Source organism: Camelus bactrianus, chromosome 9, assembly GCF_048773025.1.
Source record: "Camelus bactrianus isolate YW-2024 breed Bactrian camel chromosome 9, ASM4877302v1, whole genome shotgun sequence".
In the NCBI taxonomy this organism is placed as follows: domain Eukaryota; kingdom Metazoa; phylum Chordata; class Mammalia; order Artiodactyla; family Camelidae; genus Camelus; species Camelus bactrianus.
This window is the reverse complement of record NC_133547.1, coordinates 1,612,801-1,639,919: the sequence shown is the minus strand read 5'-3', so window position 1 is coordinate 1,639,919 and position 27,119 is coordinate 1,612,801. Positions and strand designations below refer to the sequence as shown.

General features: G+C 53.9%; 1 protein-coding gene across 23 annotated transcripts; it reads right to left on the bottom strand.

Moving 5' to 3' along the window:
* Positions 1-320: 320 nt before the first annotated feature.
* Positions 321-26,769, bottom strand: PEG3 (paternally expressed 3). Of its 23 annotated transcripts, none has more exons than XM_074368959.1 (11): positions 26,596-26,768; positions 20,698-23,819; positions 15,113-15,188; positions 14,433-14,495; positions 12,347-12,512; positions 11,895-11,981; positions 11,006-11,164; positions 10,814-10,923; positions 9,306-9,408; positions 8,448-8,540; positions 321-8,314 (listed from the first exon to the last, which is right to left on the bottom strand). In XM_074368959.1, the coding sequence occupies exons 4-11, from the start codon at positions 14,481-14,483 to the stop codon at positions 3,846-3,848; spliced, it is 5,238 nt and encodes a 1,745-aa protein (XP_074225060.1). In that variant the 5' UTR covers positions 14,484-14,495; positions 15,113-15,188; positions 20,698-23,819; positions 26,596-26,768; the 3' UTR covers positions 321-3,845. The 23 variants fall into 23 exon arrangements, with proteins under 23 accessions (XP_074225060.1, XP_074225046.1, XP_074225061.1 ...); XM_074368945.1 differs by having other exon boundaries at positions 14,433-21,584; positions 22,278-22,321; positions 23,750-23,819; XM_074368960.1 differs by having other exon boundaries at positions 23,750-23,819.
* Positions 26,770-27,119: the final 350 nt, after the last annotated feature.

Sequence of the window (27,119 nt, the reverse complement as noted above, 5' to 3'; positions counted from 1 at the left end):
TGCAGAATCATGTAGTACTAAAAGATCCCTTAGAAGAAACTGTCGAAGGGGGAGGGTATAGCTCAGTGGCAGAGTGCATGCTTAGCACGCATGAGGTCCTGGGTTCAATCCCCAGTGCCTCCATTAAAGAACAAACAAACAAACAAGGAGATACAAAAAGAAAGAAAAAATATTCAAAAAAGAAGTAATTGTTGAAATATGCAATAATTAAACATGGAGGAAGATTTCTAAGCCAAACTTAAAGGCCTAAGGAGAGACTAAGCTTTTGGATTTTTTAACAACCCCAAACACTTAAAATGCACAAAAGAAGAGGCTGAAGATTATTTATTTTTAACTTTATTTTTATTGTTGACACTATTACAGATAGAACGACCACAACCATATTGACAAACCAAAAACCTGTGCACAGAAACAAGATGAAGTATGTCACGATGTTAACCACAGCCTTTGGATGATGAAAATACGGGTGAGTTTCTCTCCTACACTTCTGTAATGTCCACGTTTCTATAATGAACACATGCTGTGTTTATAACGGAGACACACATAATGAAGGCAGGTTACTGAAACACTATGATAAAGACCGTTCAGGAAACCGAGACAGAATACTTAACCGCCACCCCACCATGGCCACACAACCATTTCTCAACTGTTCCCCGTATTTCTCCCCGTCTTTCCCCCATGCACACTCATCACCAGCACCCCAATAATCTGACTGGTGCACAGGTCAAGGTGTTAACAGGAGTGACTGCTGGGGGTCGGGAATATGGGTGAATTTCTTTCCTCTGCTTTTACTGAACCTTCCCAGAGAGTTTGCCATGAGCATGTACTGTACTTGTAATGGAAAAACACATACAGAAGACTTAATACCGAAACACGAAAGATCATTCAAGGAATTTGAGACAAAATATTTAACCATAATCCCACAATGACACACTCTTAATTACTTCCTCATTTTTCTCATTTTAGACTTTATGCGCACACATCTAACACTGTCGCAATCACAAGCTTGTGCTCTGAAACAAGACGGAGGAAGCAGGCCAGGATGTTAACCGCGGTCGTTGGGTGTCGGAAATATCGGTGACTTGCTTTTTCTTTTTAACTTTATTTTGTATTTTCCAATTTTTCCTCTGGGTACGTATTATGCTTGTCATGAAAACAAACATAATAAACTCTGTTACCAGGGCACTACTGTAAGGGTCTGAAGACACTAAGATGGAAGTGCTGAGCCACAGTTCCGCAAAGGCAACAGCCGTTCCGAAGACACGTTCTGACACAGTTATAAGCCTGGGCGCAGAAACGGGAATAAACAAGGGCTCGAAGAGTGTATCTCTTTGGATGGTGGGAATATGGATTCTTCTTTCCTCCACTTTTCTGTGTTTTCCAAGTGTCTGATAATGAGTTCAAATTATGTTCACAATGGAAACGTGACTATAAGCTTTTAGTAACACTACCATAAAGAACATTGAAGAAGTTTAAGAAAATAATGCTCACCTAGAAGCCTACAACAGCAGCAGCACAACAGCCTTTGACTATAAGCATTTTTAACAGTTATAACTGTAGTATAAATATAATTCTGTGTCCTGTTTTCTCCACTTCGTATTCCGTAAATATATTTCCATGCTGCTACATCACTCTTCATGATTATCACTTTTAAACAGCTGCGGAAGAGTCCACGGATGCCTTCACTTAATTGTTCTCCTATTTTTGGCATTTACAAGTTGTTCCTAATTCCCACGGACCTAAGGTTGGAACGGACACCCTGACATCTGGCAAGTCGCCTTCTGAAGAGGTTCCACCCACGAATACCAGTGCCCACAGCGAGGAACCCACGTTCACCCTAACGACGCCCAGACTGGCTCCCACCTCAAGGGTCCTCCTCGCCTCCGACGAAGCCCCTCACGGCCCCTCCGTTTTCAGGGGTGTCGATTCCAACCTCGGGTCTGTTTATGCAGCTGGCCTCGCCTACACCACGCCACGAAAAAGGCCCCTTCTTCCAAACTGCCCAGTCATTCTCCCACCCGGCCTTCGGGTCCCTTCTGTCCACTTCCTCACCCTCCTGTCTGGCGCCGCAGGAGGACTCCCTTCTTTGGCGTACTGCCTCCCCCTCCTGCTCTCACCTCCCCGCTCCTTCGAGTTTGGCCCGCCTTCCCTCCCTCCCTCCAGCTCAGACCCGCTCCACCTGAGCCCTAACCTTGCGGGTCCAGGAGAGTGAGATTCAGACACATTACCCCAGCAGGCGTTTTAATTTTGCTCGCCCAAATGATCTGCTCGTAAATTTTTGCTCACTTAATTTACAAGATAAGATCCTCTTTTAAGTTTTTTTTTTTTAAATTAAAATTTTTTTTTTTCCCAGCCAACTCAAAGCCAAAAAATTTCTTAATCGCCACTTACGCGAGGGGAGGGGAAGCGAACGGCGAGGACGGTCCAGCGCAGGACACGCGAAGCCACGAGCCGTGAGGGCAACCTGGATCACAGGGGAGGCGGGGGCAGACACGCAGCCCCGCCGGGCCGCTGAGACACGCGCGTTAGGAAGGGGCGGACGGCACGAGACGGATTAAGGCTGCTGGGGAACCTGAGTCCACGTTAAGCTTGAGTTGACTGTAAAGAAAGTTTTTTTTTTTTTTTAATGCAAGTTAGGCAGGGGTTGAGGGTCAGACAGGTGAAGACGAGAGTTCAGTTCAACGCTAGAGAGCTCTAAGGGTGCCAGCCCCGGGGCACGCGGGGCGCGGACGGACTCGCGGCAGGACACGCGGACGAAGCCGCGTTCTACGGCCACTTAAGGCAGGAAGCGCGCGGAGGAAGTGATGAGAGCGGCAGCCTGCATCCTCACTTACAACGCCGAGCTTCTCCCTGCGGTTCTCAACCCTCATTAGGCACGATCGTGATCTAGTGATGGTTGCAACCCACTCTTTAAAGGCAAAGACGTAAGATTTACAGGGAAAAGCGTCAGCTTTTGTGAATTCACTACTGAACACACGTCAAGTTGGTTAAAAAAAAGAAGTAACAAAACTTGTAATATTTTTGCACGAGAACCACTCACTGCAAAGTACAAGGTGGCAACCGATCGGTTTGGGGTTACAAAAGGCCAATCCACAAACAGTAAAGGCTTACACAGCGTTAAGTTCCAAAGCGTCGGTGTAGACGGAGTGGCTGAAAAGGGCGATGCAAGTATTTCCCTTTTCAAACAGCAAAGTGTCAAAGACACCTTCTCTCTCATGCCTGCACCTCTACAGGAACAACAGTCAATTACTCACAGATACTGATGCGGTTCAAATAATGCACAGTAAATCTTTCTAAGAATCTAAGATGCTTACAAATGTATTCTAATTTGGTGCTCTCTTCCTCTTCCAGAAAAAAAAAAAAAACCTTAAACAAAAAAAAAAAAAACAAACCTCAGAGAGTACCAGGTCAGGTACCTCTTCAAGTAAACTGTCACTGTGTGTCACAGCGAATCCAAGTACACGTGATTACTGTTTTGCTATGATTTGCTATTTTATATACATCTCAGGAAACACTACACATAGGTTAGAGGAGTGTCATTTACAAATGGGGCAATTTCCGTAGCCTTGAAAAGCCCTCGGGTCTTCCCTCAATGTGATCACTCAAATGAAAGGTAAGGTGTGTGGGACGGCTTCCCCACACGCGTACGCCAGGCTGGATGGGGAAGAGCTGAGACCGAACGGTCTCCACCTTCAGTTTCTTTTCGGGCTGAGTTGTCTCATGTTCAGTCAGGTGTGTACACGCCAAGGGAAGCTCCCCACTGACATCACCGTGGGTTGGTTCCAGTGCTCTGTGGTTTAGTAAGGTCCAGTCCTAGGTGAAGGTTTCTGCCCTGGCCCGTGGCCTCAGCCAGTGTGGGTATTCTGGTGCCTGGCCAGGGACAAGCGGTCGCCAAAGACCTGCCCGCAGACGTCACACGTGAAGTGCTTGTCATCGGCCCTGCCGCTGTCACCGGTGCTGGTGCTGGCATGTTCGGTGTAGTGTGAGCTTTCCCCGCAGACGTTCCCGGCCTCAAATATGATCACCCTGGCGTGGGTTTTCAGGTGCTCCCCATAGGCCACGCTAGAAGTGAAGGTCTCCCCGCACTCCCTGCAGTCATAGTAGGGCTCTTCCACCTGAATCTCTGGGTCCTCGACTTCCTCTTCCGGGTCCTCGACCCCGGCCCCGTCGGGCTCATCCGCGTCTCCCTCTGGCTCTTCTGCCCTCTCCTCCGGGTCTTCAATCCCCGCACCATCTGGTTCGTCAGCGTCCCCATTGGGCTGCTCGGCCTCCCCATTGGGCTGCTCGGCCTCCCCGTTCGGCTCTGCGGCCTCCCCGTCTGGCCCCTCAGCCTCCCCGTTGGGTTCAGCGGCCTCCACATTGGGCTCAGCAGCTTCCACCTCCGGCTCTGCGGCCTCCACCTCAGGCTCGGCAGCCTCCACATTTGAGCCCTGGATCCGCAGAACCTCCCGGGGCACGAGCACATTGGCCTCAACTTCCTGGGCTGCTGCAGCTGCTTCTTCTTCCTCCGCATGGAGCTTCTGATGCTTCGTGAGGACTGTGCTGTGCAGAAAGGACTTCCCGCAGTCCTTGCACTCGTAGAAGGGAGAGTCTCCCTTGGGAGGCTCGGTGAGGAAGGAGGTGTGGACGAAGGCGGCACCGTAGTCATAGGGCTCCTCGCTCTCGTGAGCCTTCACGTGCTCCCGCAGGTCGGACGGGCTGGGGAAGGACTCCCCACAGGTCTCACACTGGTAGCGCCTCTCCTCGGCCGGGTCTCTCTGCAGCTCAGCGAGGGCTGAGCCTGCACCGACGGCGCCCCTGCTGCGCTGGCCGCGCTCCGGCAGGCCCTCCGCGGTGTGCACGCTCACGTGCTGGCTCAGGACGGAGCCGTGGATGAAGTCTCGCCCGCACACCTGGCACTGCAGGGACAGCCCGGCAGGAGGACTCTTCTGTGGGACCCGAGGCCTCGGGGGGCTGATCACCAAGGGCTGCACAAAGGGCTCATCATACCTCTGGCGTCCGTAAAACTGATCTTGCTCGTGGACCCTCTGATGCTCGAAAAGGAACGAGCTGTGAACGAAAGACTCCCCACAGGCCGGGCACTCATACAGCTGCTCCCCAAGGTAGTCCTTCTGGAGCTCGCCGAAGGGGTGGGCGTGGCTCACGGAGCGCGTGTGCTCACGACTGTCGACCACATACTCTCGACCGTGGACTCTCTGGTGGTCCCTGAGGTCTGCGCGGTCCGCGAAGCCCAGCCCACAGTCCTTGCAGCCATAGATGGAGTCTTCAGCCTCCTCCTGCTCATCATCTGGTTCCTCTGGCTCCTCTGGCTCGTCCTGCCGAGGCTCCTCCTGCTGAGGTCCATCGAGGCTGACACCCTGAATGACAGAGTCTCCAAACAGCTTCCCGCTGTGGAATTTCTCTTGGGCGTAGATTTTCTGATGCGCGCCAAGGTCTTCAGTGGTGGCAAAGCACTCCCCACAGTCCTTACATTCATTGCGCATGGGCTGGTCCACATAACTGGTCTGAGCTGGCTGGTCAGCGTAACTGGTCTGAGCCAGCTGGTCTGTGTAACTGGTCTGAGCTGGTGGTTCAGCGTAACTGGTCTGAGCCGGCTGGTCAGCGTAACTGGCTTGAGCCGGCTGGTCTGCGTAACTGGCTTGAGCCGGCTGGTCAGTGTAACTGGCTTGAGCCGGCTGGTCTGCGTAACTGGCTTGAGCCGGCTGGTCTGCGTAACTGGTCTGAGCCGGCTGGTCTGCATAACTAGCTTGAGCCGGCTGGTCAGCACAACTGGTCTGAGCCGGCTGGTCAGTGTAACTGGTCTGAGCCGGCTGGTCAGCGTAACTGGCTTGAGCTGGTGGTTCAGCGTAACTGGTCTGAGCTGGTGGTTCAGCGTAACTGGTCTGAGCCGGCGGTTCAGCGTAACTGGTCTGAGCCGGCTGGTCAGCGTAACTGGTCTGAGCTGGCTGGTCAGCGTAACTGGCTTGAGCCGGCTGGTCTGCGTAACTGGTCTGAGCCGGCTGGTCAGCGTAACTGGTCTGAGCCGGCTGGTCAGCATAACTGGCTTGAGCCGGCTGGTCAGCGTAACTGGTCTGAGCTGGTGGTTCAGCGTAACTGGTCTGAGCCGGCTGGTCAGCACAACTGGTCTGAGCTGGCTGGTCAGCGTAACTGGTCTGAGCTGGCTGGTCAGCGTAACTGGTCTGAGGGTCAGTGGAGGCTAAGGTGCGGATGACAGACCGCATGTAGCTTTTACTTCCAGAGGGCTTTTTTCTGTCATGTATCTTCTGATGCTCAGTGAGGTCGGAGCTACGAACAAAGGACTCTCCACACTCTGGACATTCATAAAATTTCTCTCTAGGGCGAAACGTTTGAGGGTCACCAAAACGCAGGGAGTGGATTACAGAGGTCTCATAATTCCTCTGCTCAATGTTTTTCTTCTTAGCACGAGCCTTCTGATGTTCACGGACACCTGAGCTGGGACCAGACGGTTCGCCATCCTTCTTAAATCCACTGGATCCCTCTCCAGCCAGACTCGTCCGCGGTTCACTATGGGACACGCTGTGGATGACGGACTCCGTGAAGCTGGGCGTCTTGCTCCCTCTGTAAGGGTTCTCTCTGGCAGGAGTCTTCTGCTGCTGACCACGGAGGTCTGGAAGGTAAGCGGAGGACTCCCCCCTCTCGTCACGTCCAGTGACTTCGCTGCCACTGCAGCTTCTGGGAGGCCTGAAGGTGGCTAAGCTGTGGATAACGGACGTCTCGTGTCTCTTTCTTTCAGTGATGCCCTCTCTAGCCAGGACCTTTGGACGCCGGATGACACCTGAGCCTTGCAGGGGGGACTCTGGGACCACTTCCGGCGTGGCGGGCCCCGCCGCGCTGTGGCTCTTCTGAGCTCCCGCAAAGGATAAGCTGTGAATGACAGACCTCTCATACGGCTTTCTCGCACGGCACAGGGCTTCCTGCCTGTCCGCAGGGCTGGCGCTGACGGCGAACGCACTCCCGGCCTCCTCGTCCTCGGGCGGCCTCGTTATGGTGTGACTCTTCTGCGGCTCCGGGAAGGGCGCACTGTGAATGGCAGACTTCGGGCACCCCCTGCCTTCGTAGAGGTTCTTTCGAGAATGGATTTTCTGAAGCTCAGTGAGGCCTGGGCTTTGCCTTTTAAAGGCCTCCCCGGGATCTTTAAAGTCGTAGGGCTTCTCTCTTGAGTAGGTTTTCTGACGTTTCTTCAGGGACGGACCAGGGGTGAAGGCCTCCTCGCGCCCCCTGCCCTGACTTGAGAGCGGGCTGTGCGCGTGGGCCCTCTGGTGCCCCCTCAGGGCTGCGCCATGGAGGAAGGCCTCCCCGCACACCCTGCACTCATACCGCCTCTCCGAGCCGCGCGTCTTCGGGAGCTCGCCAAGCGCCGGGACGGGCCGACGGGCCTCACGGCGCCCATCCTCTCTGCCCCCGCGGCCGTGGACCTGCTGGTGCTCCACCAGGGCCGAGCTGTGGAGGAAGGTCTCCCCGCACACCCTGCACTCGTAGAACTTGTCCTTGCCATAGATCTTCTGCAGCTCGCGGAAGGTCGGGCTGGCCATGAAGGGCTCCTCGCACTCCTCGTCCGCGCCCCCCGCCAGGCGCCCCCGCGAGTGGCCCTGCCGATGCTCGGCCAGGGCGGCGCTCTTGTTGAAGGTCTCCCCGCACTCCTTACACTCAAAGCGCTTCCCTCCCACCTGCCTCCTGCGAACCTCGCTGACGGCCACGCTATGCAGAAAGGACTCGCCATACTCATACAGACTCTCTCTGGTGTGCATGATCTGATGCTCGACAAACTCGGAAATCACGCTGAAAGGCCTCCCGCACTCATCACACACGTAGGGCATCGCCCCGAGGTCAAAGGGCTGCGAGTCGGGGAGCGGGGGCGCGCTCAGGCTGCTCATGCTCACAGCTCTCCTCACCTCACTGCACTCAAAGGGCCTCTTCCTCGCACAGCCTTTCTGGTTGTGAACTGAGCCCTTCCCGTCTGTGTCAAAATGATAGCGCCTTTTTCTTTCAAGAACCCTCTTTCTGGAAACAAGGTTTGAGTTAAAATTAAAGCCTCCTCCCCCAAAGGCACTCCCTTCATAGCCCCTCTCCTGGATCACCGACTCCCTCTTGCTGAATGGAACGTCCTTCCAACCACTGTCTGCCCTTCTGGAGAACCTCTGCACCCGATCACCAGGCCCCCTTGCCCTGCCCGACTTGGGGCTGCGCGGAACGTCCCTGATGAACTTCTCCATGATCACCCCGTGGGAAGACTCATCTTCACAGATCCCCCGCCGGTGGGTGGACTTTTTGGTTTCAGGCATAGTTTTCAGACCTGAAAAGAAACCCAATGTAAGTGCAAAGCAACAGTGAGGCTCCACGATGGTGTGACTGCAGTGTGAAGTGTCTGGGTGTCTGCTCACCGGTGTGCGGCACCGTGTGTCGCACGCACACACACACGGGCTCACCTCGGCTGCTGCTTGGGTAGGCACTTCTCTTTGACCTCGAGGAATGGCCCTGGGTCATGTGTGAGTGGCCATCGTCTTCGGCAAGCTGAACCCCTGTTCACAGGGAGAACACAACATCTCACACTGGGGCCACAATTCATCAACGTAACTGAGGCAGGTCTGCCTTCTCTTAGCCCGAAGTGTGAGGCGGCCCACGTCCAATGCTCCAGATGTCCTCTGTCTGCAGTCTCGCTTCCTAACCACCCAGGCCGCAGGCTCTCCTGACATCACTGAGAAACCTGCATGCAGCCCTCCTCCGAGCGTCCCTGAATGCAGTGCACCCCTTTCAGTCCTCCCCTTCCCGTGACTATCTCGTAGATCTAGATCCTCTTTCTCACTGGCCTTCATGGTTCTCTTGCCTCCTGACCGTCTTCCCTACCTGCTCTCCAAACATGGGAGCTCCTCAAGGCTCCGCTGCCTGACACGACTCTCTTGCACAGCTCGCTCTCCTGCAGAGCCAGCTGCCTCCTAGGACCTGAGCCAGATGTCCCCTGGGGAATCCAAACAGGAACTCAAGACCCTGTTCTCAATGCGTAATTAAAGTCTCCATGGTCACCACTCTGGAAAGAGCAATTCTTGGGGCCAGAAGTGTGACCAAGCCTCCTTCCCCACCCGCTGTGTCCTGTGTCCACCTCCACTGTGTCTCCCTGTGTCCCCCCACCCTGTACAATGCATTCTTCATCCAAAGCCAGACTGGTTTGTGAAAACACAGATCTTAGTGTCTGTGCCTGGCCTGGCTGGAATCGGCCCAAGGCTCCCACCGCCCTCCACGCCCGAAAGCGCTCACACAGACTGAGAGGACAGCTGGCAGCGGCTCACCCAGCGAGAGCAGCTTCCTGTAGTTCTCCATGTTGTCCTGGACCGGGTTCTGCGGCTGCCGGTCCTCGGCGAGGTCCACCACATCCTGGTACGACACTGCATCCTGTAACAGCAGATGCAGACCTCTCAGCAGAGCTGCTCCCTTGGGGCCCGCGGGTAGCACGGGAGCTACACACACATCGGGCGCAGGAAGCGCTCACAGCGCTGGGGGCTCCGAGTGACCCAGGCCAGGGTCTACCTGGGACCTGCTTCGCATCCACCTTGGGGAAACAACCAGAGGACGGTGAACGGTAAACTGGGTGCAGAGAACCAGCGCTACGTGGGTTTGGCCGAGGGACAGCTCAGGGTGGGCGGGGCCGTGGCTGGGCCTCGAGAGCTGGGAGGGCTCTGGCCTGCAGAGGCATCAGCCTCGCACGGCGTATGTGGCACAGACGCTGGCCAGGAGTGCAACAAGGCCTCCCCCAGCCCCAGCCCGCGGTGTCCTGTGTCCACTGCCGCTGTCCAACGCGGGGCTGCCGTGGGCTCAAGTCCCAGACAACCAAGAGTAACGTAAGGCCCTCCGTCACCTGACCCCCCTTAAAAGCCCCACCCCAGGAGCCACCATCAACACATCTCGGGGCCAGGGCTCTCCCGAAGGCCAGGGATGCCCTGACCTGCAGGCTTCGCCTGGCCAACTGCTCCTCTCCCTCAGATGTCATGCGTCACTGCCTTCAAGGCATTTCCCTTCAAGCTCAAGTCAAGCCTCTGTAACACTCCGCTCACCCGACTCCTCCCTCAGGCTGGGCTGAACGGCCAGGCGTGCGCACCTCCTCTATGGAGACCACCCGTGTGCCTGCTACAAGACTGGCAGCCCTGGGACCTACAGACTCAGTGCCCTGGCTCCTCCTTCCCTGGCCCCCCTCCCCACTGCCATGTCACAGGTGACCCTGCTCCTGGAGTCAGCTCAAACCCCATGTCCTTCCCTGCACCCACCTCCGGGGCACACTGCCTTGAACGCACCTGCACAGCTGCGGCACCGACCGTGTGCCCAACGGGCACCATGCTAGGCGCTTTGTACCTACACGGGAGAATCACTTTCTCCTCACTACAGCTCTGGGGAGGCGACCACCAAACCCATTTCACAGATGAGGAAACTGAGGCTGCACAGCCATCAGGTAGCAGAGCTGGGCTTCAAAGCTCACTCCTCTCAGCTCTCTCCTGCCAGTCTGCTCTGCGGTCTCCCCAGTGAGGCCAGAAAGACCTCCAGGATCCTGGTGCTTCCCTGCCCAGCAGGAAACAGCCCACGTGGCCGACCGACCACGTGACACAAACGCCGAGTGGGAAAGCGGTCCTCTGACCCCGGCCGCTGGCCACCCCTGGGGAGGCCTGGGCTCCTCTCAGGGAGCAGCTGGGGCTGCCTCCCCAGCCCGGTGGGGTTCTAGGGGCAGACGGCCGCATCCCCCTGAGAAAGAAGGAAACATCGCTGCGTGACAAGCACGGCCCCCGGACGAGAGGAAGCCCAAGCGTACCTGGGGCCCGGCTTCGCAGTCCAGCAGGGAGTCCCTGCGCCTGTGCTCTCCCTCCTCGGCAAGCGTGCTCTGCTCCGTCAGGGGCAGGGAGAGATCCCGCTGAGGAAACCCTGGGCAGAGAAAGGGTGTCGTGAAGCGGCGAGGCCGGGCCGACCTGGCACACGTTGGGAGCAGTCAGGGTGGCTGACGTACTGCTTCTGGGGTTCCTGGCGTACGGCCAGCGGCCTCGAGACTCCAGGTCCCTGCTTCTGCCCCTGCGGTGCTCCCGGTCCCGCACCCGGTCCTGCTCCAGGTCCCAGTCCTGGTCTCGGTCTCGGTCCCAGTCCTGGTCCCAGTCCCGGTCTCGGTCACCTGAGAAAGCCAAACAAGTGCTTTAACACACATGTCCCCACCTCATGCGAACACAGGCCCCTTTGGGAGGGAAGGCTGCCCATGCCCTTCCCCCAAGAATGGACCCCGCGCTGAGGTCTCAAGGGCAGCTTGGTACCCTGGAGCTGGAGCGCTGCCTCTGAGGCCTTGCCCAAGCGGGCCTTGCTTCAAGGTGGGTTCTGAAGCTTAGCTGAGGAGCGAGGTCCCCCCAGAAACTTCCGGTTTCCAGCTCCTTCATGGCCAAGTCCGCGCTCAGGAGAACGGACTTCAGACCCTCTACCGTCTGGCTTAGCCCAACCAATCTCAATGTGCACGTTACTCCAAAGAAACAAAACACATGCCCGCCCCGAAAGCAGTGCTCCTGCAGAAAGCTCACTTTAACAAAACGTTAGCGAGTACAGACACTTTAGTGGCAAAGAGGTGATGAACTCTGTCCCTCCTGGGGAGGCTGTGGGCACAGCCTGAGACAGCTGACTGCAGATTTCAAGTGGCTTTAAATATTTTCTCTCATCATTAAAAATAAGATGTATTCCACTCCGTACACGTGTCTGCTCTGACGTCAAATGTCTCATTACATCATCCCTTAATGCACATCACCCTCAGGTCTGTGCCAGGGAAGGCGGAACAGTGTCCGCACGCATGCATCTCTGCAGGAGGCAGCCCCGCAGGGAGAGCGGGCACCAGCCAGGCCCGGCCCAAGCGGGCTACTCACCGCGGAAGGAGTAGGCAGCGCGGGGCGGAGACTCTGCTGCGTTCCGGCTCATGCTGCTGTCACTGTGGACATCACTGCTGCTGTCATCTGAGAGGACACGGACACCGACTGAACAACTGTGTCCCCTCAACGGGCTCGAGTGGGGTCCACCCACTCACCCCCGCCGGTCCCGCAGCTGCATCCCACCTCCACTCCACGCTGGGAGTCCAACGCTCGTCCCTCCCTCCCAGCCACTGCTGGGCGGGGACACGCTGCGACCACCCCTCCCACCCCACCTCTGGATGCAGGTCCCATGAAAGGCACAGCTCTGGTCCACTGTCCCGGCTAGTGGGAAGGGGCACCTGGCGTCCCGCGGCGGGGGCCGGCACACTCACAAGCTGTTCCAGGATGCCCCGACAGAAGAAGAGTCGGGCCCAGCCCACCAGTGGCTGCGACTTCCATCTCACCCTCACCTTCCGGCTCGTACATCTCCTTGTAATTTTCCAGCAGAGAGACGAGCTTCTCGCAGTTCTCCGGCTTTTTTGCCCGCACCCAAGGCTTGATCTTTTCTGGAAGGATGGTCAGGTACTGCTCAAGGACCAGGAGCTCGATAATCTCCTCCTTGGTGCGAGTCTCCGGCTGCAACCAATCGAGGCAGAGGTTTCGGAGTTTGAGCAGGGTCTTCCGAGGCCCAGCAAACTCCACGTAGAGGAAGTTCCGAAACCTCTGATGAAAGAACTCAGAGTCAGCGGCGCCTTCTCCTAGGGCGGCGTCCGGCTCCCCAGACAAGGCGCCGTCCAGCCCACGCAGGTCTGGGGCCCAGGACCTCCTGGGCTTGGTGGCGGACAAGTATTTTGGAGGCAGCATTTTTCTAAGGAAAATTCTCCCTGGAGGAACCAAATATGAGTCAACAGGAAAGATGCGGCAGTCTGGGACAGCCAGTACTCAAGGACCTGTGGATCGTAAGGAGATGTACACATGTCCCAGAAGTCAAGGACCAGGCAGCAGTGTGGGGCTGCTCCACACGGGGCAGCAACAGCGCTCTGCGAGCAGGCCAAGGGCGGGGGAGACGCGTGAACCCCACCACCACAGACACATGCACGGGGGTTACAAGCACCACACAGACCCGCGTGAGGAGTGCGCTCTGCCGCTAACTGGGTTTATGACCCCGGGCAACAGTCAACGTCCTGCAGTCTGTCCCTACCACCGCAAAATGGAAACAACACCCCCTCTAGAACCGTGAGACTTAAATAAGCTGATATACCTAAAAGGCCTAACTACCCAGTGCATGGCACAGGGGAAGAGCCCAGGGCACTGGCCATTACTAGAACGGGATGTCCATTTTTAACTTGGCAAAAATGGAAAGAGGGCAGAGGGGTGCCGGGCCAACCCTGCCATTTCTGAGCATTTCTTCCCCTAACACAACTGTTAAAATAGTATACAGCATGTGGAAGATAGAGGCCACACAGAAGTGTTAAAAGTGCTCAGCTCTGGGTAATGTGATTCTAAGCGCCCGCATTAATTTCTCTGCACCTGCATTGCTGTATGAACTGTGGCTGGTTAAGTTAAAAACAATGAAACTGAAGTTCAGCACCTCAGCGGCACCAGTCACATTCCAAGGGCCAGGGGCTACCCTCCTGGACAGCACAGAACATCCCCCTCATCAGGAAAGTTCTACGGGCCAGAGTGGCTGGACAGCTAACACCATGCCCTCAGGTACCTTTGCTGACGCTCACTCCCTCTGTCGGTGAGCGAGCACTTAGTGCATTTAGGTTCAAACAGTGAACCTGCCTGAGCCCCCACGTAAAAGCTGGTGAAGGGCAGAGATTGACCTTGCCATCACCAACCCCCAGGGCCTGACACAAAGTCACACAGCAACACCGACAGAGCGTGTGGAAAACGACAAGCGCAAACCCACTTCAGAGCTGGTTTTAGGCACGGCTGTGCACTCTTACCACCCGAATGCAGGAGCACAGTGTCGTCTCTGGGGAGGGGGCCACCAGGCTCCCTCGACCCTGTGCCCTGGCGCGCACCCTGGCGTGCAGCGGCCCTCGCCTGCCCCTGCCCGCTGTTCCCCGCCACCCCCCCCCCCACCGCCGTGCCCTGACAACCACGCTGGTGGGGGCACGGGAAGCTCCTACAACGGGGCTAAATCCACAGAAGCCTGCACAGGCGGCGAACACCTGCTACTCCCAGAGAAGGGGCCTCCTGACACCGCCCCCCCCACAGCCTTCCGCCTTAATCAGTCTTGTCAGGGATCCAGGGCGTCTCTAAAGAACCAGCTTTCTACTCGGACAGTCCTTGTATTGCTTCCTTAGCTGTCCTTATTAGCTGCCCCCTCTCTTTTTAAGAAAACTTTTTAGACTGAGTATAAAACCTGATTTTCCACCTTTTTCTCTTTAACGTAACCAATTAAGGCCACCCGTTTCCCTTCACCTAAACCATCTTACTTGCATGTAGGTTTTATAATGCAGGCTTTTTACTAGCGGTCAGCCACAGCTGGTGCAAGAAAGTAGGCAAACGTGGGAAAGAAATCTAGGTTTGGGTGAATGAACTTACCTGACAGTTTTGTACTTCTGGCTTTACTTCCAGAGAAGAACAAAACCACATGCAGCAAAAATTCTTTTTTGTTTTAAAAGGAAAACCAGTAAGTTTAAAAAAAAATTTTTGTTTAACGTCTAAAGAGAAAACAAAAGGTGTTTCATTATTCAGTCTTAAAGCAGCCGTCATCATTTGGGCATAAATGTGGAAAACTCCCTCCTCAGTGATGGGTTTCCACTCCGCTCCCTGCAAATAGCCCTCCCCTGCCTCCCCCATGGGCCTCCAGGGCTTCAGCATTAACCAACTCAAACACACCTCCATCACCTTGACCTTGGCACCTCTGCGACTCCCCACTCCTGGCCTGCCCTGCCCTCCCAGACAACAGAGAGGACACGTAACACCCTGCCAGGCACAAGGGTTCCAAAGCAGGGGAAGGAAAATGGCAAGCGTCCGAGCTCTGGAGAACTGGTGTGACATTCTGGACAAGAGAACAGTCAATTTTACCAAGGACCTGGTGAGGAGGGACTGCCCTGACACAAGCATGGTCCTCCAAGGCCAGCATGCCCGCACGGTAAGGGGCACAGAGTGCCAAGCCTGCCCTGTGGCATCAGACTCAAGAGGAGACTTCGGCCCCTACCCCTGTCTGACAGCAGCCCCACCTCTCAGTGGCCACAGGACACCCTTTGATAGCAAATCACCTGTTTGGGAATGGGGTCCTTTCTGGAACTTCAGAACAGGCAGCTATCCACAGGAAAAGAGTCCAAATGCAGGCACCTGCAGATATTTTAAAGAAAGAAATACAAGGACAAATAAACAGAACTGCAGAAATGTAAAGAGTGTCAGGAAACATTCTCCAAATGGCTGTAGACTGAGACAGCATCAGGGGTGAGGCCTTATATATCACCTTCAAGAAAAGGCCAATCGCATGTCATATGAACCAGCCAGAGACAGAAAATAGAAAGCTTTCAAATTTTCTTGATGAAACCAGAGTAATTCAGAAAACCAAGAAAGCACTAACAAACTGCAGACCACACTCATCTATGAGAGCAGACGCAAACGTCTTTACACTGTTACTACCGCACATCAACCTACAGAGTGCCCGCCAGCTCCGGGGGTGGGGGGGCCAACGGGAGGCACAAGGAGAGGTACAGAACGATCACTCTGTTGTAAGACTGTCCACTCAGACACTGCAAATCAAAGAAAACAGACCTTATAATAATTTAATAAGAAACCCACTGATAACAGACTATCTAATCTAAGTATGTGTCAATAACAAGCTTGAAAAAAACAGGAAAAACTCCATTATAAAAATAAAAAAAGATTTAATGAGAGAAAATGGCACCCACAGGAATAAAATTATACACTACACTGCAACAGAAAAGGCAGAACCTGGAGAGACACAGGGTAGTCACAGGAGATGCACGGCTCTAGCATATTAAGGCTCTAAACACTGCCCCAAGTTAACCTATACCATTCTAATAGAATTTCAAAGAGTATTAATGTTGGGGAAGTTGACATGGTTCTAAGTTGACCTAGAAGAATTTCATTTGGATCAACATTTTGAAAGTTCATACACCAAAAGGTCAACAAACCATACACAAAAAGAAATATTTTAATATAATCTCAGGGTTAAAGAAGTTCTTTTCTAGTGTGGTGCCTAAAGGCAGAAAGACGACGTGAAAGTAACAAGTGATGCTCTTGTCTAGATCATCAAAGCCAGAGCAATAAAGCAACAATCAGAAAACACCTGCACCTTATGACAAAAGACTGACACTTCCAAGGTCACAGTACGTTTCCTACATGTACATAATTAAGTACTCAGCAGTCTACAAAAAGCAGCTCTTAAAAAGCAGGGAATGTGTGGATTACTTCAATGCATAACACCAGCAACGGGAAAACCAGCCAATCATTTCACTTGGGGGAAAAAGGGGCGTACCGTGCACGAAAATGCTAAAACTAAAATCAAAATAAAATAAACAAAAGATTAATTCTGATGACTCTGGAGCAGGGATAGGGTCTTCTAACCTGATAATAAAATTAGGAGATATTAGGGGCAACTTTGACTTTTGTATACATACTTCTCTACCACATTGATTTTTCTTCCCAATAGGCATGTATTTGAAGCATAAAGGAGAAGACTCTACATAAGAACTGTAGGCTTCAAAAAATCTGTTAGGGAATCAACAATTTTTCTAAGAAAATATAAATATTTGGCAAGCCTATCTCAGGAAGCAGAGGATAATCCAGGGAAGAAATTTAAAAAGATGAAATGATTGAAGGAGTTAACGTCTCATAAAATTTCAACGAGCAAAGTATTTACCATGCTATAAAAACCCTTTCAGAGCGCAGGAAGGAGATGGAGGACTTCCTGCTCCTCAATCACGTGACCATTTGAACAACCACGAGTACCCTGCCACAAGGCTGAAGCCGGCTTCTATGCCAGAAACTCACTCACTCTTCTCAAGAAATTCAGGACTACACAAATATGATCTTTGTTAAACATGCTCAGGATTTTCTGACCAGGCCAAGAAAACAGCCCTTGGTCACCAAGGGCGTTGAAAAAGGAAAGACTTTTAACAGGAAACCCTTAAAAAGAAAACAAAAGAAAAAATCAGGCCCTACCTACTCCTTTCCCGCAATGGCAGAGAAAACTCATTTGAGAGTAAGAAAGAATAGAACAATCATAAAGACAGACAACACATATGTCCGTGTGAAGAGAACACTGACATACGCATAGACTGCTTGTGGCAATGCGAATTTTATGAAGGGCAATTTGGCTCCTTATCAAAATAAAAAATGTATATACCCTGTCCTATTAGTTCTACTTCTACGACTCTGTCTCAGAGATACATGATGACATGCGTACAAGAACACACACATAATGGACAGAATGTGGTATGTTCACGTTAGGATTCTGAAACCCTTTAAGATAACGAGGCAACTGTAAATAAATGGACATGAGATGCTCTCCAGGGTAGTTAAGCACAGAATGGGACACGTGTATAGTACTGTTCTTTTTTTACTGAAGTGCAGTCATTTACAACGTAGTGCTAATTTCTGGTGTGTAGCAGAGTTATCCAGCTTTTTGCATACACTCCTTTTCGTGTTCTCATTACAGGCTATCACAAGGTACTGAATATAGTTCCCTGTGCTATGTGTACAGCATTCTAAGCAACCGTAAAAACAGGTGCATTTACTTAAACAGGTGGTTTCTGGAAGGCTATATGAGAAGAGGCTATTGATAGTGACGAACCGTGACTGCCTCTGGAGAAGGGAGCTGGAGGCCAGCTAAGGGAAACTTACTTTTTCCCTGCATAGTCTCCTTCCGCCTTTTGTGTTTATTTACTTATTTTTACCATGAGTATGTATCACCTAGTCAAAAAAGCAAATTCAAAGGTAAAACAAAACACGAGGCAAAGGCATGAGCGGGGGCCTTCAGAGACTGCGCTACCCAGCCGTGACCCAGAGGCTGGGCGGGCGCAGGCACGCTAATTCCCAACACTGAGGGCTCCTCCCTGCCCCGCCCGCCCGCCCCTGACTCGGCCCAAGGCCACACCCTAAACTGGCCATCTGCAGATATGACAAACAATTTGAAAACCCCAAAGAATCAAGCTGAAACTTCTCGAACCCAAGAGATACTCAGAGAAATTGCAGCTGCAAGTTGAAATACCCCAGAACTCCAGCAACTATTAGCAGAGAAATGCAATGCCATTCCTTGTCCCAGCAACTCCACTCTGAACTCTAACTGATAAGACCCATCTGCCCATGAGCACAAGACACAGTTCACAGGTGCATTCACAGAAGCACTGTCTACAGCAGCAAAGAACAAAAGAACAAGGACAGTCAGGAGAGTGCTTGAGCAGAATTCCGACGGTAGAGACCACTGACACACCACCACGCAGCAGATGTGAAAATAAAGATGGGTACAAGTTTTGTGTGCTATAAACACCAGCCAAAATAAAAACAAACCAGAAAAAGAGGGGGAAAATATCTTGCAACACAGATGACAACATTTGAAATGTAAAAGGCTCTTAGAAAGCAGTAAGAAAAAAGTGGCTCAACATGAATATAAAGAACATGAATACACAGTTCATAAAATCAGTGGTAAGAGCCAATATCCACATCAGAAATCAAAAAAATGTACAATATTACAGTGAATACTTTTTTGGCCTACCAAGTGGGCAGCTACTTCAAAAATAAAAATCAGTGGTGGTGAGAGGCTGGCTGGTACAAGTGTGAACCCTATTTCTGGATGTTAATTCGGCATATATTTTTAAAACATTAAAAATGCCTATTCCTTTTGAACCAGCAAGTCTCCACTTACAGGCAAAGGTAGTCAAGCATGTAAAGTATGAGGCAAAATAAAAAGCTAAAAAGTCAGCTGCCCACCACAACTGAGTCCTTGAATGCACCTCTAATTTCCGGTTTGTAAAAGCTAAAATGAAAATGAAAAAGCTGCAGCAGTAAGCGATGGCAGGTGACACCACTTCACCGCGGAGTACACGCCTGCTGATGTGCTGTTATGTCATGGCCGTCCTAGAGGCAAACTCAGGGACACTGGTCACCCTTCCATGGGGTGACCTGACTGGTTACCAGGTGGGCCCCCTGAGAGGAGCTTAGGTGCCCTCCTGGCCAAGTGACCCAACCCTCACCCCTGACTCACTCTGTCCTCTGCCCGCTGCCAGAAGGGCAACCAAGAGTCAGGCCAGGTGCTGAGTCAGTACCTGCCAGGGCCCCATACTCACCTCACCCTTGGGAAGACCCAGCTCCCAGGTGAACTCCTCCAGTGACAGTGCCTCCGGCCAATCAAAAGCGGAACTGCTCTACCCACTTCGCCCCCCACTCCCCCAGGCCAGTGGCTGCCTCCATGGCAACAGCCACACCCACCACTGAAGGAAACAGAAGATCCCTGTTTGGAGGTGGCTGGAGTTGAGGGGAGCAGCAGGAAGGCATCCTCTGTGGGCTCAGGCTCGCCTGACGCCCAAAGGAGGCGTGGAGGCCAGCCCACCACAGCACCCACCCATCACTGGGACGTGCCAGCCCAAGAGAGTGGGCGCCCTTCTCACCAGTCTGTTTATCTTCACAGGACTGGCACATAGAGGTGCTCAATAAACACTGAGATGCAAAAACAGCTAAATCCAGTCTAGAGAAGTCTAAACAATAGCCCCTGACCACGAGAGCTATTCCAGGAACACAAGGATAATGTCCCATTAGGGCAGACAGCTCTGTGTGACGGATTGGGGGGGAAGGGGGCTCCAGGAGCCCTGCTACAAATTAAAAAGAGCGAGACAGGAGACCATCTAAGCACAGCAGTGATTTATCTCAAGGCAAGCAAGCATATTAAACACTAAAGAAAGGTTTTCCAAATAAAGAGGAGGAAGGGAAGGCAAGCCCTCCACGGTGACCACACACCCTTCCCCACAACTAAATATTGCCTAACACCCTGCATACTTCACTCTTGTAGCCTGAGTTTGAGGTGCTGATGAATTGGGCATAATCTCATTTACGCTAAAACAGAAAAGAAAAAGAAAAAAACCACACAGGTACTCAATACTTTAATGTGTGGAAACACATACAAACCAAACCAGAAGATAACTTCCATGTAAACTTCTATGAAGACTATTCATAAAGTGTGGAAAATCAGAAAAAAATAATTAACAAAAGATACTTCATTCTGCATTTCTATTCAGTGTTATCTTAAGTTCACAATCAGAAAAAAAAAAAACTGAACATGAGGTTCGGTAGCTGTTTGTCTTTCCTTTCTGCCGTCACTGCTCATCAGCACCCCTCCCCTGCCGTCCCCTCCCAGAGGGCCCCAGTCCCTCCACACCATCGCAGACCAGTGCACCCGTGCTGGGCTCCACGCCCAGCCCCTGACCTCCCCGCCTGCTATCCTCTCTGTCCCACAGCTCCAACTCAACTCTGGCTAGGCAGCAAACCTGTCACTTTTGACTCCAGGCTTGGAGGTGGGTTCTCACACACCCTAGTTCCTAAAGCTTCCCCATCTCCCTCTGTGCTCTCTCTGGAGCAGGAATCCTAGCATGAGTCAAGCAGTAGCCAAGGGCAGGATTTTAAAACGTCTGACTACACTCGGACAACAGGGGTGAAGGTGGGGACGTGCAGGGACCCAGCCTGACTCTGGTCCTAGGGGCCAAGGGAGGCCACCAATTCCAAGCGGGGGAGGGGAGGAGAGGAGACAGGCAAATGACGGGAGCCAGTTAAGTAAAATGCCTCCACCTCCACACTGGGCAGAGGGGCTGACAGGGTGCCAGCTCTTCCTCACCCTCTCAAGGTCTGCCCTTCAGTACGCTGCACATCTATGTACAAGAGGCGCGCGCTGTAAGCCCCGGATGCAGGGTAAGCTTCGCACGTGAGCTGGGGCCGCCTGCTGGTCAAGAGTCGCCAGCATGCTCTGTGTAGAGGTGTTCATGCCATTCTTCGAACGTTTTACAGCACTCTACTCCTATTTCATAAAAACACATAGAAAACAAAAGCATGACCTCACAATTAATTTATTTGAAACAAAGAAGGAATTCATCAGGCATCCCTGCCGTAAGTAGGGGATCTGTGGTGTCAAAAGGTCAACGGGCCAAGCGTTCAACAGGGAAGAACCCATCTAAGAACACAGGCGGCTGGAAATGCGGTGGGGACGTGTGCGGAGAAGCCAAGGAGGCGCGCGGCCTCAGGCTCCCACAGCCCCTCAGGGGAGAGCAGCTCGTGGGGAGGAGAGAAAGCTCTTCAGTCCGGCTTCCGCTTACTTCCTTCGGCCCCACCTCACGGTGCCCCTAGACTCAGCCCCTCACTCGTTCTACCTACCTCATTACAGGGGCTGGAATTGAGAACTTTAAGGTCAGGAACCGAGGAAGTTAGTTTCTCCATTTCTCAGGGACAGCAGGGTGCGCGGGCTCCTCTCTTCTGGTTTGCGCCGTTCCCCTGCCTCTTTCTGCAGACCGACATTCTCCACGGCAGCACGCGCGGGGAGTAAGACGCTGGCCTAGCCCAGTCCGGCCTCGCCGCCCAGGGTAAGCGTCCAACACCGCCCGACTGCACTGTCTGTGCCTAACTCACCTGAACTCTGAGACCGTGAGTGCAACCATGGCTCGACTCCTAGGACAGTGCTTCTCAAGCTTGAAAAATGCACCCTCCTTTCCAGGGGCTGATGTAGGAGGCCTGTGGTTCACCAGGAAAGAGGGATTCCAGCAAGCCCTCCAGGAGCTGCACTTTGAGAACCTCTGCCCTAGGCTGAGGTGTCCGGCCTGGCCCAATCAACTATGAACAGGTACACCGTTACGGACAACAGGGGCTGTCTGGGTGAGAATTTTGTACAGGAACGGGAGCATGGAGGACATGACCACTCCCCTGCCACACCAGCCACGACTTCCACCCTCGGTCTGTTAGTGGCTCCTCTCAGATAATTGCCACATCGCCCTGGGCTTCCCTCCATCACATAAACTTAGCACTTACCACTCTGCAGCAAGATTTCCTTATCGTTGTCCATTCTCAAAGGATTTCCCCCCAAATTTTGAAAGACAGGTAAGTTAAACAGACAAAATGTCTTCTGAGCCAGTATGACATATCTGACCATATTTTCATATCAATAATTGACTGATCAGATTTTTTTAAAGGGGGGAGGGCATGAAAAGGGAAGTCCATCTATAACCATGTAGAGGAGGGAGCATGACACTTTGGTCAGACCTAACCTGAATGGAGCCTGGGGAGGGCGGGCGCTGCAGACGGGGGGCTGCTGGTGTCCTGGTAACCCCAGCAAGAGCCTCCCTGCAGCCAGGCAGTATCACCAGGCTGCCATACAGGCCAGTGTTATCAACGCTTGTCCATATCCTCTCATTTTAAATCCGTACTCACCAAGCAACCTTCTTACTATGGTCTCGTTTCCCATGTAGGTCTGCCTACAGGGAGAGAATTTGCTGATCACACACCCTTTTGAGTATCTGGGTCCCTGCTGCAGTGATCTCCCACCATGAATCAATATATCCAAACTGAGAAAACAGTAACGACATAGTTCAGTCACACTATTTTTCGACATAAACCAGTAAGTCGTTACGGCCTATACAAACCTCCTGAGCTTTGTTAACGTGGATCTCCAACACAGGAGGGGTCTTTAGGTGAAGCAGGGTTTCTGAGCACCAGACACTGGATCCCTGGAGCATTCACTGAGGCCAGGGATAAACCAACCCATCCCCAGGGCCACTGGGACAGCAAGTTAGTCTTTCCCTGGGTGGTAATACACCATCAGCAGAGCCACATCTTTTGATAAGCATGCTTTCTTACCCTCCATTTAACTGGAGTTCTCAATCAATAGACACTGGGGCCAGGGATTACATCACTCACTTCCAGAGACCCAAAGTCTAGTGTGATCCTGTCCCAGATCAGGCATAATATCAATGCTTGCTGATGGAATGAGCAATATTTGGCTATTTTGCTCACTTCCCTGCATAATATGATTCACTGAGTCTGGTCTGAAATAGTCGGCAAACCAAAAACAAAGAAGAAAAGCCCTTTTTAGTCCCTGTCTTCAGTACCTCTCTCAAATCCATCCAATTCACTTATCCCCCTTCTGTGACCCTAATCCGCATCACCCTCTCTCACCCAGACCCAAGGTGGTCTTCCACCCTCCCCTTCTGAACCCTACAGATGACATTTTAAAAACACAAATCTGGTTAGTATGTTACTTCCGCTGTTAAATACCTTGATGGCTTCCCGTAAGACTTCAGATTAAGCGCAAATACTCACCACTGATTGCAAAGCCTTTCACAGTGCAGCCCTGCTCTCCTTTCATCCCACCTCAAACACCACTCTTTCTTTCCTTTGTTCTAGGCACCTGGACCTCCTGCCCCCTTAGGGCTACTTTTCTCACAACACACTACCATCCACCACCCTTTAGGGCTCAGCCTCGATGCCCCTCACTTTCTCAGGGAGACCCCAGATAGCTTCTCTCAGAGTAAGTTAACTGTAGTGAATGTACTCTTTTAAGGCATGAATCACACAATTATTTTTCCAATGTCTCACTTGGAGCCATGCTTGATAGATGAATTGATGAATCTCTCGTGCTTCTTGGATCACCCGTTAAGAAAGAAAAGACAAGCCTGAAGCAGTGAGTGTTGGGAAGAGCTAGGACACTGAAAAGGACAGCATGAGGTCAAGGGGGATTTCTGGCGAACATGCAGTCCACCAGAAGAGCCCAAGGGGTTTCAGAGAGCACAAACCGTGCTTGTGTGGCCACGTGGCACATATGTGCAGCAGGAAGCGTCAGGGTGAGGAAGGATGTGTTCACTCCAAGCATGGGCATGGCGCTGTGAGAACTGAACACAGCTCACCTGGGCTCAGCCACCCAGCGTCCACACTTGTCACTCTTCCTCTTGCCAGTCGTCTCAGGGAAGAGTAGAGCTGAGGAAGGAAAAGAAAATGTGAGACACTCAATTTACTTTCCAATGACTGGATTCTCAGGCTGGAAGGGAACCCACAACAGTTGCATTTTTACCTCCTACAGTGGCAGAGGTCAAGTGGGACCAGGAAAAAACAGCTTCCCCTCCCAGGATGGAAGGGCCACAGACACTGCTCCCTGAAGCATATGTTGGACCCAGGGCTGTAATCACAGCCTTTTCCCAATGAAGTTTTATCAATGGGTGCGCAAATCAAGACACTGAAAAAACAGGTAGCATGACAGGACCTTAATGCTGTTATCATTACCATTAGATAATGGTATCCTCACGGAACCTTACACAGCATGTCAGAGGTTACCAACATGCCCCCCCACGGATTCCCTCCCTGTTTCACGTCCCACTGTGCCTCAGAGAGTGCATGCAGTCTGTCAGAGGCCCTGGGAAGGTACCTTCACGATGTGGTGCTGGTTTATGCTAATACTATCAATCATTGAGGGTGTATAATTAGGTTTCTCCCACCACATACTCGGAAGGGAGAAATCCAGTTGAATCACTTAAAAAAAAAAAAAAAACAGCGTGGGGGCTTTTCAGTGGGCAGCCGGAGCAGGCCAGGGGGGCGAGGGGACGGTGAGAGCAGCCCACCCCACCCCTCCGCCGCCCCTCAGTTCCCACGCCACGCCCCTCACAGCGCAAACTGCTACCCGCTTTCCCCAAATCTACTGCCATTCCCAGTTTCCTCCTACATGACCTGGTTGTGCGCGGCCGGACCTCGGCCCCACGGTCCCGGGAGTAGGCTCTGCGCCCATCAGAGGAAATCACGGCATCGGCCGCCACCTCACGCGGCAGCCGAGACGTGCCGCGGAGGCAAGCCCACCAATGCCACCCTGGCGCCTGCGCAGTGACCAGCGGAGACGGCTGGGGCGGGCTGCGTCTCCCAGGATACCACAGCCCCTCGGCCCACCCAACAGCCCTGCTGTCACTCACGATGGCGCATGTGCAGCAGGCAAAGGTGGGCGGGACTCTGCGACCCGCCCTCAGACCCACCCCCTGCAGCTCCACTGGGGTTGATGACGGCGCCAGCGCAGTACACCTCGGCTGCCACCTACTGGCCCACAAATGTAGCACTAGGGTCTGCAGCGCTGCCAGTCACTCAGGACACGCAGTCCCCACCCTTGGGCCCGCCCCCCGCTGCCAGCCCCTCTGTCATTCAATATGGAGCCTTGGCAGACACCTGGCAGACAACGCACAAAGCGCTATATGGGCAACAGTCTGCAATCCCCGTTTAATCATTCAAAACACAAAGCCCACCCTCAGGCCCGCCCCCTGCAGCCTGCCCCACTGGCATTCAACATGGAGCCTGCGCAGTTTGCAGCGGACGCCCCCTGTCAGTCAACAGAGCGCTAGAGTGGGCAAGGTCTGCAGCCCCTCCCTCGGCCCGCCCCTTGCAGCCCCACCCTCTTTCGAGACTACGCCTGCGCAGTACGCCTCAGAGCCACCTGTCAAGCTGAGCACTGGAGAAGGCAGGGCTCCACAGCTCCTACCTCGGTCCGCCCCCTGCAGCCCTGCCGTCATTCATGACGGCTCCACCTGTCGGCCAACACAGTGTCAGAATGGGCAGAGTCTGCAGCACTGTCGTCCCCAAAGTGGGTCCGTGGCCCCACCTCCTCAGCCTCTAGACAGGGCACCTGCGCAGCACAGCTTGGCTGCACCTCTGCCCAAAAGATGGAGCCAGACACACCCCAGGGTGAAAGCAGCCCAGGAAGACAACAGGGGAAGGGCTGCCCCTCTGCAGCCCCCAGACCCAGCCAAGGAGAAACAGCCTGTAGCCTTGACCCTCAGGACAAACAGCTCCACAACGACAGCAGGCAAACTCTAGGCCACATGGACCCAGCCGACAAAACAGCCCCCCAACCACCGCCGTGGCCCAGTCTCACAAGTCTGAGTTCAGAACCCACACTAGTCAGGGTGGCCAGAACCTTCAGCCTTCAATCACTGCAAAGAACACAGCGCACCACAGCTCTCGGCCGCACCCCTGCGGCCCGCCAGCCAAGCTTCAGCTGCCCGCATCAAAGATGGCGCAGAGGTGGGCGGAGCTCTATCAGACCATCACAGCCCAAAGTGCCCGGCAGTCACGACTGCCCTTGGCCCCGCCCCAACCCACATGGCGCCTGCGCGGCCAATCTTAGCTGCCCACATCGAAGATGGCGCCAGGGTGGGCGGGGCCCACAGCACATCAATGCCCAGAGAAAATACGCGGCAGGCACGACAGCCCTCAGCCCCGCCCCTCAAGGCCCATAGCTCCTCCCACCGCCACTGCGGCAAATAAGTGCCGCCCCCAAAGACTGGCGAGGATGCAAGGGAGGCCGGAGGGGGGCTGTACAGTAAGGGACCCGGTGGGATAGGGTGTCCTCTGCAGCCCCTAGACCGAGCCAAAGAAAGCGGGGGGGCGCCCAGAGCCCACCCACACCCATCAGGGTGGGCCCGCCACTTCTCCGGCACCCACCCCAGCGGATTTCATTGACAGGAGCCCGTGGCCGGCCCGCCCCCTGCCCAGGTCCAGCGCCGCAGCCGGCTGTCCAGTCCCTCACTACCATAGGGGAGGTGGCGCGGCAGCCCCCACCCCAGACCCCGGCCGGCCACTCAAGATGGCGCGGCTGCGGCAAGCGCGGCTGCGGCAAGAGCGGCAGCCCCCGCCAGCTGACCAGGGTCCCAGACCTGCGGCGATCCGGCCCACGCAGCGTCCAGACGCGGAGGTGCGAGGCTGGGGCGGCAGGACTCACCTCACCACACCTCACAGCACCACCCCGCCCCAGGCCAACAGCTCGGCAGCGGCGGCGCAGCCCACGCGCACTGTCTAGTGCACGGCCCCGGGCGCCCGGCGGCGCCACCAGCCCAGGGTGGACATGTCCCCTCCTCCGCTCCGACCTCGTCCTTCCGCGGCTCCCAGCGTCTGCAAAGAGCCCCCGCCCGCGACTCCTTGTCAGGCTCTCCGCAGAGGCGGGACCCAGCGCGGGCCAATGAGCGGCCGCACTGCGCGCCGCGGGGCCTTCGCCCCGCCCCCGAGCCCTGCCAATCAGGCTGCAGTTGCCGGGGCGACGGCTTGGCGCGAAGGCAGGAGGTTGACGTCAACTGAGCCAACGCGAGGGGCCCTGAGGAGGGGTCTGGAAAAGGGGGGGAGGGTGTGTGACCCCCAAACAAAGAAGGCCCACTAACGACTCCCAAACGCAAAACCGCTGAAGAAAAAGAAAAGAAAACCCATACATTTGTCAAAAATGAAAATTCGGCAGGCAAAAACATGTACATC